The sequence below is a fragment of the Microcaecilia unicolor genome, chromosome 6 (assembly GCF_901765095.1).
Source record: "Microcaecilia unicolor chromosome 6, aMicUni1.1, whole genome shotgun sequence".
In the NCBI taxonomy this organism is placed as follows: Eukaryota; Metazoa; Chordata; class Amphibia; order Gymnophiona; family Siphonopidae; genus Microcaecilia; species Microcaecilia unicolor.
The window spans coordinates 75,844,053-75,858,205 of NC_044036.1; the positions used below are offsets into that span (position 1 = coordinate 75,844,053).

Here is a 14,153-nt window from a genome sequence, read left to right on the forward strand (position 1 = left end):
AAAAAACATAAAAGAAAAACTAAAAATTACTACTACTTGACATTTCTAAAGCGCTACTAGGGTTACGCAGCGCTGTACAATTGATATAAAACTGTAAAACGAGTCATAGAATTTGTATAATACCACCTTTTTCTAAGATACAAAGGTGGTGGGGGTTCAAGTCAGTGATTACAAGTAGTCACGTAAGCTTAAAAGTCCCGCGATAAATTTGAGGACAGAAGCGAGTTGACATTATGAGACTGTTCCCCTTCTAGTAAATACAGAGTCCGTGGTGGTATATAAAACTGTTGTTTTGGAGTGTATGTTGAAGTGGGAGTATATAGCCATACATTTTTTGGAAGTAATTGAAATGGACAATGTTGGCACATTTAGACTGCCTCTGGACAGAACTTCTGCATGAAGGAAGCCCCTACCTCATTATTCAATACATATCTGTGAAATAGTAGTAATAAAAAAAAAAGCAAGTGCATTTTTATAATATACCACTGCATTCCACAAATCAAAAAGGAGCAAGTTCCCACATGCCATCTTTTTCTTTTGATGTAGGCCAGGTAAAAAATGTTAAATGCTCCCATTTTCAACCTAGCTAATGTTTTTTTTTTAATTGTACCTATAAATAGTAAGTCTGATTCTCATAACACGATGTCTGTTTTGGTGGCCCGTTACTAGGTGAAAACATCTCTGCACGAATACAGGGAGTCCCTAAAGCCAGCCCTCCTAATGACACAATGATTTAAAATGTAGAGCACATTAGTACTCTAACCGATGAAACCAACACTTCCTCTGTGTACATCGTATGCTGCACAAGCCAGCATGATTGAAAATATAAGTGAGATTAAATAAAAATGCTACCAAAAATATAGAGCAACAAAGAGGATGCAGCAGCTCAGGGGTTTGCTTGCTTTGTTTTGAGTGTAGTAGATGACGACGTGCGCGCGGGGAATGGGAAACAATGATTAACCAAATTGGCTTCAACTTTTTTACGTCATCCCTTTTGCTTTCTTCATCCTTCCTCTTGGGTTGTGTGAGGTGTGTAGTGTATCATGATAGGGGACGGTCACGGGGTACCGTCCGGAGAAGGAAAGCTGTGGGATTAATTTGCTAGTAGGCGACCTCACAGTCAGGTATGAGTTTGATGCGGGGGGTGTTTGAGGGACAGGTGCCGTATCGCGGACAAGGAGGAGAGTGGAAGATAGAGGGAGAGATGGCAGATAATGCGGAGGGGAGGACGAGTCCAATGCGGGTGAGGATGGGTACGCGGCGTGCGAGAGTGTGAGTACAGCCGAATGCGTGTGACTTGGTACCTTTGCGATCACTCCATTCAGATGAAATGAAGGCAATTTTCAAAGCTATTTATGCCAATTGCCTGCTGCCTCTGTAGGGGTTTTTTTTTTTTTTGGGGGGGGGGGGGGGGGTTGCTGTTCTTTTCAGCCCTTCAGAAGTTGCCACTCCAGGCTACAGTCTAGCCTGGCTATTAGGCCAGCCCTGAGTTTGACTTAAGCTCATGTTTGTTGCAGTGTACTTTTTGCATACTGGTATATATTTTTTTCTGCTGTGGCCCCTTTTAACGTCTGATTATAGAGGCTGATTGCAGTTCAATGTGTGGTCGTTGGCATCTTTCACACTTCCAGAATTGCAGTACTTTACTTTAATACTTAATTGTCCACACATCCATTTTCAGAGCTGACAAGTTAACCCATTCCAGGAGGGAGACTTTTTGGCCAGTCCAGGATTTCCTCCAACCTCATCCTAGTGCATTATGGGATATGCACCACTGATTTTAATGAGTAGAATCATGGGCTACAAGTACTGTGTTGCTTTGGGATGTAAGATTAAGACCAGAACCCGCCAAAAAGTCTCCCTTCTGAAATGGATAACTTGGCAGTTCTGCATTTTTTGGTTGATGGCTGCTGGTAACACTGGTCTGGTTACTGGTATTATGTAAAAGGGAAGACGTTTCTTGTTAGTGAGTTGCAGTTGGGACAGTGTGAAGCAGGTAGAGTAATGGGGTGTTTGAGAGGCAGAAAGGGAAAAGTATATGAGAGAAACCCAGGGAGGGTATTAGGGAAAGACAAGGATGTGAACATAGTAAATGACGGCAGAAAAAGACCTGCATGGTCCATCCAGTCTGCCCTACAAGATAAACTCATATGTGCTACTTTTTGTGTGTACCTTACCTTGATTTGTACCTGTCCTTTTCAGGGCACAGACCGTGTAAGTCTGCCCAGCACTATCCCCGCCTCCCAACCACCAGCCCTGCTTCCCACCACCGGCTCTGGCACAGACCGTACAAGTCTGCCCAGCACTATCCCCGCCTCCCGCCACCGGCTCTGCCACCCAATCTCGGCTAAGCTCCTTAGGATCCATTCCTTCTGAACAGGATTTGCTCAGAGTCATGGAATTGGTGCCAAAGGGAGTCTTAATTTCATTTCAAGGACTCACTCAGTTGTATTTATTTAGCACATTTATACCCCACGTTTTTCCCACAGTTTTGCAGGCTCAAAGTGGCTTACAATGTACTGATAGGTGGTGATAAGGTTACAATTTAATTAGATAGAATAGAAAAAACAGGGAAAGAAGGAAAAAAATAGGGAAAGGATAAGAGAGTCTAAAATGGTCCGTAGATATGTTGTTAGGATGGACTTCAGGTTATATATTGAATCCTTGGAGTAGGCTGAACCTCTTTTGGCTGGAAGAGATGTAAATGGACCGGGCACACCAAGATGACCTTGAATGATGGAAATGGAGTTGAAATCCGCTCTTTTATCCGTCCATTCCTGCTCCCATGGCATCCGGCACAACGACCCGCTCACTCCCTGACATTTTCAACGATAAAAACAGCTGAATGAAAAGTGGAAGCCAACAAACTGTCAAATCAGGCTGTTTTTGCAGTTGGAATCGGCAGGACAGCACTTTCCAAGAAGACCCAATGGTGCTGCCACAACGTCCAACAGCCAGCAATCGACCGAGCAGCAGGCCGACGCCGGGGGGGAGACCCGCAGCGCTGAAGAAGCCAGTGGTCCGGAGGAACAGACAGATGCCTGCAGTTGGTGGGCCAAACCAGCCACCTGCCATGTGCTGGACCCCACTGGGTGATCCAGAGCTGGTCCGCACCCACCCGCAGCCGCCACCACGCCCCCGATGCAATCGCGCCAAACCTCCGCCAGACGCCAGTGGCGAGAAGGGAAATGCCCGAAGACAGGGGAACTGGCGACAATCAAAGCTCCGTGGTTTCCAACGATGGCACAACTCTACAACAACTTCACAATATGCAGCTTTAGTAAGAGTGGTGATGTACACTAGATCTGGAGTAGAGAGTTTCACGGGGACAGATATCCAACCCATCCCCGCCCGTCCCCACTGGAATCTAACCCATCCCCATTCGGCCACATAGGGAATCTAACCCATCCCCTTAGGGGAATCTAACCCATCCCCGCAAGAATTTAACCTGTCCTCACCCAGTCACGCAAGAATTTAATGGTACATTTAAAAAAATTGCTGTCGGCTCTTTCAGTCTCTCTCTGGGTTTGAGCCACAGCACTGCAGGCAAGGAAGGAACGGAAGTTGGAACGCTCTGGTGCGCACATGTAAGACTTCTTTGATTCAGTGGCACTGTGTGCTAAGAGATTGCCAAATGCACGTGCCAGTAGGTCAGGTGACATCTGATTCTCGTGCCTATGTCAGAGCTGAGGTCTGTGCATCAGCCTAGGAGCAGAGAGGATTAATAGTAACAGTAAATGACAACAGATAAAAAACGGATCGGTCCATCCAGTCTGCCTAGTAGTCACAATCATTATCAATTCATGCATAAATCAACAATGAATGTGATATATACTTGATTATGGTCTTTCTGTGGCGTTTCTGGGACATAGACCATAGAAGTCCGCTTGGCCCTATCCTTATGTTCCAACTGCTGGAGTTGCTCTCGAAGCCCACTCCAGCCTATTCATCTTCTCATTTGCGGGACACAGACCGTAAAAGTCTGTCCAGCACTGTCCTCATGTTCCAGCCACTAAAGTTGCTGTCTAAACCCTTTCCAGCCCATCCTAAACCAGATTGCCATATATGAGATACAGACCGTACAGGTCTCTCGGTATCAGCCCTAGTTTATCACAGCCAGAGTCGCCATCTGTCACTCGACACATCCACACACAAGCAGCCATTTAAGTTTAGGTTTTTTATAACTTCCATTTTCTAATTAGAAATTCTCTGTGTTCATCCCATGCCTTTTTGAATTTCATCACCATTTGTATCTCTACCACCTCCTTAATGGCAACTTTCCGCATCTGTGCTGTTAAAGCAAGGAGGAGGAGGAGACAGCACTCAAAGAACTTGGTACTCTGTAGGTGAGAGGCTGGCGCTAGTGCAGCATACACTTCCATGAGAACACCACAACAACTGCTTCCGTCCCCACGGGAACCCCACAGGAACTACTTCCGTCCCCACGGGATCCCTGCAAAACTGCTTCCGTCCCTGGGATTCCCGCAAATCCCGTTCCTGTGCAGGTCTCTAATCTGGCGCATCTATTTATTTATCCAGTCCCCTGCCCTTATACAGTATTTGAGATCTGTATAAACATTTGTAAAGTGCTTTGTGAAACGATGGCAACTTAATACTTCAGTTTAATGGTTTGAGGCAAGTGTGTTTACTGTCTTTGGCATCGGATCTATATGATGGATCCTGAAATGCAGAGGGGAAATGGAATAATGGTATTACCCCACTTAAATTTAGATTAATGTAAGTTCACTTTACCCTCCTTGGAAACCTTTGCTGTTATGCTCTCTCTTTTTGGAAAACACAGTAGTAATACCCTGGTGTATATAGGTTTAGTTTATAGTTTATCCCATTTACTATACTGTTTGTCTTATACAAGAACACAGAGATGAACAATGCTAAAAAAACAAACCAGAAAAGAACTACAATATCGATAGGAAAGCACAAACTTTCAGGAGCAAACCATCTAATCCATACGCACAAAAGGAAAGAACGCATTATCAAACACAAAATAAAAACCATAAAAAAACCCAGGTACCAATCCCTGGCTATCGGGAAGAGGAAAACCAAACGTAGCCATTAAAAAATGGGCCTTAAGGAGATGTTTAAAGTGCTTCATTGACCCTTCTGTGCGCATCGCCAAAGGCAATGCGTTCCGTAATATATAATGAAAGCAAATAGCAATTCATGTTCAGATTGGCTTGCCTGAACCAAGGAGGTTTAATGGCAGAAGACGACATGAGCCTATCTGGGCTGACGGAAGGGGGCACAGCATGCTGCCATATTGGTGAGAACAAAATAATAGCAATTGCTATTGAAAACAATAGTAAACTTGTGAGATTTATATTGTTCTATTAAACCTCCTAGGTTTTGCATTCTCTGTTTAGGAGGGGATTGGGGAAAGAGGTGTAAGGGAATTTTTGAGGGGTCTGTGAAGGGGGAGGATTATATTCAAAATGTATTTGTCAGTGCTCCAGAGCTTGCTTTGTTATTTGCAGTGCTGAATTGTGGATTTGAGTTCTGTGGTATATGCCTTTATTTTTGCTTATGATGACAATAGAGATATTTCTATATAAAAATGATAGCAAACGCTTGTGTTTTTTTTTTATTTGACAGCTTTTTTATTTATTCGAAAGCTTCCTGTATATAGATATATATCATGAAATAAAAGTCACTAAAACTGCATTAAAATTATTGTAGCTGGTAGAAACAGCAGTAATAAATTCTCTGTATTTTATGCTTATTTTTCTAAACTGTTCTATACAATACAGTAATACTATGCCAAATCTCAGTAAGGATATCCTGTTTCCTGATGGGTTCATCTCAACTATTGTTATAATCTGCCTTGGGAAGCCTGATGTTATTAAAATGAAATGGAAGTAAAATTAAACTCTCATTTCATTGGGGGAATTACATCTCCAAGTCATCTCTTTTGTAGAGGTTTACATTTTAGATACAAAAATGGATTTTTCTGTTTTGAGCATGTTTCAGGGACAAGTGGTTTTCTAAGTCAAAATAATACAAATAAATATTTGTTTTTATGCAGATCTCTCATTTGTTGAAACATAACTGTATAATGCAGTCCATTGGTTTTCTGATATTTTGTTCTTGTGATGACTTATACTGTGCCAAAACTAAAAACTGTTATGTCTTTTGTTATGGATGATAATAACATCATGGGAGCAAGTTGATGGTTATGTCTGAAACATTTAACAGTGTAGAGACTAGCATATATACCGAACTGGGCATTTAAAAGTCTGTCCTTTTAATTATTCTGCATTGTTCAGAATTCATAGCCATAAGTATAGACAGTTATTCAAACATTATCACATGCACACATCAGAACAGGCATCTATACACAATTGCAAAAGTAAACAACAACTTTAACAGTGTATATCCAAAATTTATATTTTTCTTTCTTCTTAGTTCATCTTCCAAAATATCAGTAGGACCCACAGCAGTCCAAAACAAGAAAAGTCAGAAACACAGTTTATACCTAATTGTTGAGCCACCCTTAGGTTTCACCTTTGGGTTTAGAAAACAATATATCATGTGCATGTAAGGTCTATATAAATGAATTAAAACCATCAAAGTTTTAAGCAGATGCTCCAAATATGTAAACTTGGTAGCAATAATGAAACAGTGATGGAATATTTATTGTACTTGCCTGTTTGTTACTTAAATGTTGTAAGCCACATTGAGCCTGCCAGCGGTGGGAAATTGTGGGGTATAAATGATATAAATAATAAAATATTCATAGCAGACAGCCAACAGATTTATTTTCCACTGAAAATAATTAACTTTGGGCCCTGTTTACTATGCTGTAGCATTTTTAGTGCACGCTAATGCTAGAGACACCCATAGGAACATATAGGTGTCTCTAACAACCACAGGAATATATGGGTTTCTTTAGCATTGGCACATGCTAATTTTTAGCATGTGCTAAAAACGCTAGCATGCCTACAGCGCAGCTTAATAAATGGGGCCCTTTTATGAACTAACGTAGTAGATGACGGCAGAAAAAGACCTGCACGGCCCATCCAGTCTGCCCAACAAGATAACTTGGCGGCTAATAGTGTGCTGCTTGCATTTACATCTAGACTTCTAGGTAGAAATACATATATACAACAGAACTAGCACATTTTAGACTGACTCTGGACTTCTGCAAGAAGGTAGTGCTTCCCTCATTATTCAATACCTCTCTTTTAAATAGTAGTAATAAAAAATCAATTGCGTTTTGGTAATATACCACTGCATTCCACAAAATAAAAGGAGCATGTTCCCACATACCATCTATCTCTTTTGATCTATGCACAGGAAAAAATTATTTTAAATGTTCCCAGGTTTCAACCTAATTAAGATATGAAAAAAACAACCTTTGTAGTTAAAAATAAAAAGTCTGAACGTTGAGCACCTGATTCTCATAACATGTCTGTTTTGGTGGACCTTTACTAGGTGATAAAATCTCAGCACCAATACAACGCCTGCTAGGCTGCCCCTATAACCAGCTCCTCCAAATGACACACTGATTACAATTTAGAACAAATTACTATTCTAACCTATAAAAGGTTATTCCATTGTGATACTTCCTCTGTACATCCATATGCCAGTGTGTTTCTAACTAAACTGAGATAAAATAACAATGAACAGCATCAAGGTGGATACATTAGCTAATAGTTTTGTTCTGACCAATATGGAGGCTGCCAAGGGGGACGGCTTCAACTTTTTGATATCATGCTGGTTCCTGTCTTATTAAACAACTCCTTGGTCTGAATATTGCTTTTCTGCCTTATTTTGCTTACATGGGCTTCCACAGCATGCATATTTTTAGCATTGTTTCACAGTGTTCAGAAAGCATGGGTAGCTGCATGCAGTCTTGTTTTTTAAACATTCATACCTTGTAGGCAATTTTCAAAGGAGACCATATGATAGATGCTTCTACTCAGACTTTCCAACTACATGGGCTGTTTGAAACTTTCCTCCAAAATGAGCAGTAAATGCAAGTCAATTGTCAAATGCCCAGTCACATCAAGATACAAATGTTCCTATGTTACTCCATTAACAGGCAGCTTTGAGCCATAAATGTGAAATCCAAATCATAGGCTGAGTTGCTTCACTAAAAATTATTCTCCCCTGCTTACTGAACTTCAGAATCTTTATTGATTGTTTCTGCTAGTGTGCCTGCATCAGGAGTCCTGAAGCACTGTAATAAGTCAAAATGCAGCACTCAGATCAGCCTGATATCATGAGACAATGAAAGAAATAGAGAACATTGTATTGTAAATTGAGTATAGTACAATAAAAGGTAATATAAAGGAATGTGTCATTGACACAACCATATTGAACATAGGTCGGTCTGAAACAAGTCTTTTTGGAATATCATACCTATAAGTCTGTAGATCTAATGTACTACAAACAGATCCTTGACATGACAAACAAGTAGGTGTCTGCAAAATGGAGGAAGGGACAACATTGACACTTGTCTTCAAAGAATCTCAAACAAAAGGGATAAAAATGTCATCTGTCTTTTTTTCCCATGATAATAAATGTGAAAAAAAAGACTGCAAAAATAGACTGCCGAGAATAGTAAGGGCAAAAGTTCAATCTCTAAAACCAGCTAAACCATGAAATGTAAAAATAGAAAAGCAAGTATAGTTTATCACTTTCTATACCGCCTGGGCTAACTAGCAGATTTAAGCGGTGTACAGACTAATTACAAAAAGGTTTTAATGGGTAGGAAAGGAACTACAAAATTGAAAGGAGAGATTAAGGCATATTTTCTAGCACAGTCATATGTAGAAGGAGTTCTGATTACATGTAATAGGTAAAAGGGAGGGTTAGGAGAGAGAAAGAGAAGGAAGAACAAACATGGAGGGGAGAGGCACCTGGGTGCTAACTGTTTGACTGACAGCCATGACAATCAGAGTAATTAAGTAATATTGAAAACGTGTTGAAATAGCCAGATTTTTATGGCTGCTTTAAAACTTTTTGGTACAGGTATGCAAAGGAAGGGCATTCCAAATAAAAGAAGCCATAAAATGGAATGCATGGTGTGTCATAAATTTGAGTTGAGCAGATCTGGGATTGGGAAGTACCAGGCAGTGATCATTTAGTGATCGAAGAAGGCAGGTAGGTGTATATTGGATAGTGAGAGTCACTAAATATTGAGGGAGCCCTACCCTATGGGCTTTAAAGGTAAGGTACAGTAGTTTAAATACAACTTACTGTTCGACAGGAAGCCAGTGATGAGCGGCATTTTGGATAGTCTGGAGTTTTTGTTTTGTTTCAGATTAGCATTGGAATAACCTAAGTAGCCAATATCACTGTAGTCTCTAGGCAGGTAGTTAGTAGAGAGAATAAGGGAGTGAAAGGTATTGTGATCAAATTAAGGCTTTATGGACCAAAGTTGGTGAAAGACAAGACAACTGGTTTTACAAAGATGTGATACTTGGGGAGAGAAAGTAAGTCGGGAATCCAGAAAGATCCCTTAATAACGGAAAGAATCTACAGGTGTTATTGTAGTTCCTGAAAGTTTTCATGTTAGTGTTGGGCTAGGGAGACTGCCAGTGAACCAGCAAACCACTGTTTTCTGTTTATTTAAAACTAGTTGATGAGCAGACAGTCATCCTAATACATGATCAAGACAAGCTTGTAAAGGTGCAATGTATAGGGCAAATGGATTAGTAGGAGAAAGCAGTAAGATATCTTCAGCATAGAAGTGAAATGAGATACCAGTAGATTGAATTAAAGTGGCAAGAGGACTAAGGAGTAGGTTAAAAAGTAAGGGAGACAGAACTGAACCATGGTGGACTCCACAGATGAGGACAAGGTGCAGCAACAGAAGAAGCAGTGACAACCATGTAAGAACGATTTGATAGAAAAGAAGAGAACTAGGCATATAAAGTGCCTGCAAAGCCAAGTGATGAAAGGTGCGCTAACAGTAGTGAATGGTTGACAAGGTCGAAGGCAGCTGATAGGTTATGTGGATGTAAAAACATACAGCCCATGGCTTATAAGGAATCTAACACTTGAAAAAGGGTACATGATGTTGGTGGAAATAACCAGTTATTAAAAGTTAACCACTAAAGTGGCTGCTTGTTGAGAGGTGTGGCTAAGTGTACTGGACAGGCTAAAGTTCAAGAAATGCATGCATGTACAGCCAATATTGATATGCCAAAAGTAATAAATAATGTAAACTTACGTGTTATCGATGTCTAAGTCTCAAGCAATGACAGTTCAGTAGGAACTGAGTAAAACATGACGCATGCTCACTGAAAGCTAAAAAAGGTACTTTTGCGTGCCAGGATTTGATTGACAGGTGTGGCATTTTGTATAAAAATTAAAAACCACTTATAGGGAAAATTTGGAATAAAAATTGAATATAAAATGTATGAAATCCGCCTTGTAAATAAATATATCAAGAACGAGCTTGGGAGTTCTATCTCTTTTACAAAATTTGGAGCTGTTTTAACATTTTATTCGGTTTTGTTTTTTTTAATGCACTGCTCTGTTTTTATTTGGGAAGGGTAAACAAGTACATAAGTATTGCCATACTGGGAAAGTCCAAAGGTCCATCAGGCCCAGCATCAAGACTTAAACAAACCAAACTATACTAAAACGGTGTAAAGTGGATAGCAGATGGCATTTTATCGCTTTTGTTTGAGATTCTTTGAATGCAAGTGTTAATGTTGTCTGTCCCTCCAATTTCTAGACACCTAATTGTTTGTCATGTCGAGGATCTGTTTGTAGTACATTGGATCTACAGACTTGTAGATATGACGTTCCAGAAAGACTTGTTTCAGACCTGTGTTCAATATGGTTGTCTCGATGACACGCACACACATATTCCTTTCATTATCTTTTATTATACTGTACTCAATTCACAATACGTTCTCCATTACTTTCATTGTCTCATGATACCAGACTGATTTGAATGCTGTATTTTGATTTATTATAGTTCTATCAGAACTCCTGATGCAGGCACACTAGCCGAAACACAGCCATGTCAAGGCCACTTCTCCAGGTGCAGTTTGTCCCATCTCAGTGACTGGTTTAATCCGCAATTGAAGTAAATGTTAGTGCATATTTTACTCTTGAATTCTGCATCGTTTGGACCTCGCTCTATTTTCTGCTGTTCATTTACCCATGAGGCGTTGTTCTTCCGTGTTTTTACTTGGTGCTCACATATGTATCGGGACTTTTTTTGAAATTTACATTTTATGTGAAACCTCATTGGATAAATACAACTTCTTAAAGGACAGCAGAAGTGGTTAAAAAAAAAATAAGCTGATTCTTGTATCAAAGTTGACTTTTTGTTTTACTGTGTCCATGGCAGTGGGCATTATAGGATACATCTGTTGACAGTTAAATGCACCTTGTTGAAGAACATCTAATCATAATGTCTGCTTCCACAGGCTGATGGGTGATTCAGCTGACACTTGCTATTTGCATGTTATAATGTTCCATCAGCCAGTCAGTGATCAGATTGATGAGTGGAGGGTGAGAACCAGGGATCATATCTCGTTTCTTCCACTGACATGCCTTGTGGCCTTGACCAAGTCACCAAACCTTTCTTTGCCTCAGATAAAGATCTTAGAACTAGATTTACTAACATGTGTTAATGCATGTTACCCTGAGTCATGAGTGTAATTAGTAAATAGGCCTTATTGACAGTGTGCAAAGTGCAAGTGTGTAAGTCCAGCTCTTAGATTGTAAGCCCTTTTGGAAAGGGAACTACCTAATGTATCTGTATGTAACTTGCCTTAAACTCAGATTTGGAAAAGTGAGTAATCAAATCTAAAATACTTAAAAAAAAAAAAATCTAGTGGATGCCTGTTGGATTTTGCTTATAGAGCAATTAAAATAACATATTGTTTTTCTAATTTTATATTCTTGGAAATGGTGATTGTCTTGGCAGATGCATTATCAAATGACTGCTCCTGCTTTCTGATTAGATTATCTTGCCATTAGCTGAGGCCATCAGATTATTACTATTGCTGTAGTGAGCACCGGTATGAAGTAGCAGTATAAAAGAATTATGGGTTATAGATGTTTTAAGATATGTGATGTTGAGTGCTGTTCAAAGAAAGGCAGTCATAAGGATGAAAAATAAATAATCAGTGGTTCTATAAGTTCTAAACATGTTTCCCAAACATTTTACAGGAACTGTGCAGGGGGTTGGCATGGGTGCATCCACATCTTCTCCATCTCTTGTCGATCAATCACCAAATGTGTCGGGCCAGCATCCAGCAGCATCTCCTCCTTCAGGATGTCCTATGCATCAGATGCAGACAGAAGGTAATAATCAAGCTGCCACAGAACAGAAACTTCCTCCTAAAAGTTACTTTAAAGCATTTTTGGAGATGACATTAAATGCTCCCTTCTGAAGGGATGTGATCATTATATATGCAAGTGTCTGAACAATTAAGAAAAGTTGGAATTGACTTCATTTATGGAGTAGAAATAATTAAATGAGGCCATATAAGATAATATACTTCCATATTGACTATCCTTCAGTATAAGCTCTTTAAATTCTGTATACTTTAGAAAATAAGAATATCACTTGGCAGATGTATTTAAGATTCACATTGAGCCAGGGATCTGTTCAATTTGCCTTCTTTCGAATTAAGAGGTGACCTGAGGAACAGAGATGGGTGGAACGGGTGCCATGCCATGCTGCTGTTGTCATTATGCCACTGGCAGTACTTACTTCCTGTACAGCTGCTTTTGTGTAGCCCAAAGAGGACCACTTGCAGCTATATCATCAATGGGGGAATTCCACTCCCACCTTACCTGTACCATTGAAAAGGGGGATGCCTCAGTATTGCCCACCCCCTCCCCAGATAAAGACCATATGGCCTATCCAGTCTGTTCATCCATACCATCTACTATTCCTTCCTCTCCCTTAGAGATCCTATGCACTTGTCCCAAACTTTTTTGAATTCTGATATAGTCTTCATCTCTGCCACTACCAATAGGAGGCTCTTACATGAGTTCACCACCTTTTCTGTGAAGAAAAATTTCCTTAGGTTTCTTCTGAGTCTTTCCCCTTCACCTTCATTCCAAAGCTTCCTTTCAAATGAAAGAGACTCACCTCCTGTGCATTTATCCCATGGAGGTATTTAAATGTCTCTATTATATCTCCCTTCTGCCTTTCTTCCAAAATATACATATTGAGATCTTTGTCTGTCACATTGTTTTGTGAAGAAGACCACTGCCGTTTTAGTAGCTGCCATCCGGACCAACTCCATCCTGTGTATATCTTTTTGAAGGTGTGGTCTTTAGAATTGTACAGATATTCTAAATGAGGTCTCACCAGAGTTTTATACGGGGGCATCATCACCTCCTTTTTCCTTCTGACCGTTCCTCTCCCTGTACACCCAAGCATCCTTCTAGCTTTCGCTGTCACCTTTTCTACCTATTTGGCCACCTTAACATCAAGATATACCATTACACCCAAGTCCCTCTCCACTTTCATGCAGAAAAATTCTTCACCCTCTATACTGTACTGTTCCCTCAGGTTTTTGCACCCCAAATGCATTTTGTAGCATTAAGTCTTAGCTGCCAAATTTTGGACCATTCTTCAAGCTTTGCTAGATCTTTCCCCATGTCATTCCTCACCATCAGGGATGTCTACCCTATTGCGAATTTTGGTATCATCCGCAAAGAGGCAAACCTAGACACCTTTTCAGCAGTATTGCGTACAAAAATGTGGCACACCACTGGTAATATCCTTTTCCTCAGAATGAGCTCCATTTACGACTACCCTCTGTTGCCTTCCACTCAACCAGTTCCTAACTGGTGGGCAGTGAGCGATTTAATTATTAATTGCAATTTAAAATTTTAAATCACAATTAATAACGCGTTACAGTGTCAATCGCGATTAACATTCAGGCCTACTAAAATCTCAGTACACCACATCTAGCTCTCTCCCTCAAGCCAGCACTCTGGTCACCCAGTCAAAGAAACTTTTATCAGATTTGTCTGACAAGACCTAACTCTGTTGAAACCATGCTGCCTCGCATCCTGTAATCCATTGGATTCCAGGAACTTCACTATTCTCTGTTTTTAAAGGCATTTCCATTAATTTACTTCCCACAGAAGTCAGACTTACTAGCCTGTGGTTCCCAACCTCTTCCACTTTTGTGGAGAGGGACTGC

General features: G+C 40.3%; 1 protein-coding gene across 2 annotated transcripts in view; it reads left to right on the plus strand.

Moving 5' to 3' along the window:
• Positions 1-1,007: 1,007 nt before the first annotated feature.
• The window catches only part of LOC115472760 (cytochrome c-type heme lyase), a 47,230-nt gene continuing 34,084 nt past the window's right edge, over positions 1,008-14,153 (plus strand). The window contains exons 1-2 of one of the 2 annotated variants that reach the window (XM_030207156.1): positions 1,008-1,029; positions 12,157-12,291. In XM_030207156.1, coding sequence (XP_030063016.1) covers positions 12,177-12,291 — 115 coding nt within the window. In that variant the 5' untranslated portion in view covers positions 1,008-1,029; positions 12,157-12,176. Of the gene's footprint in view, positions 1,125-12,156; positions 12,292-14,153 lie in introns of both variants that reach the window. The other variant, XM_030207155.1, reaches the window with a different exon arrangement.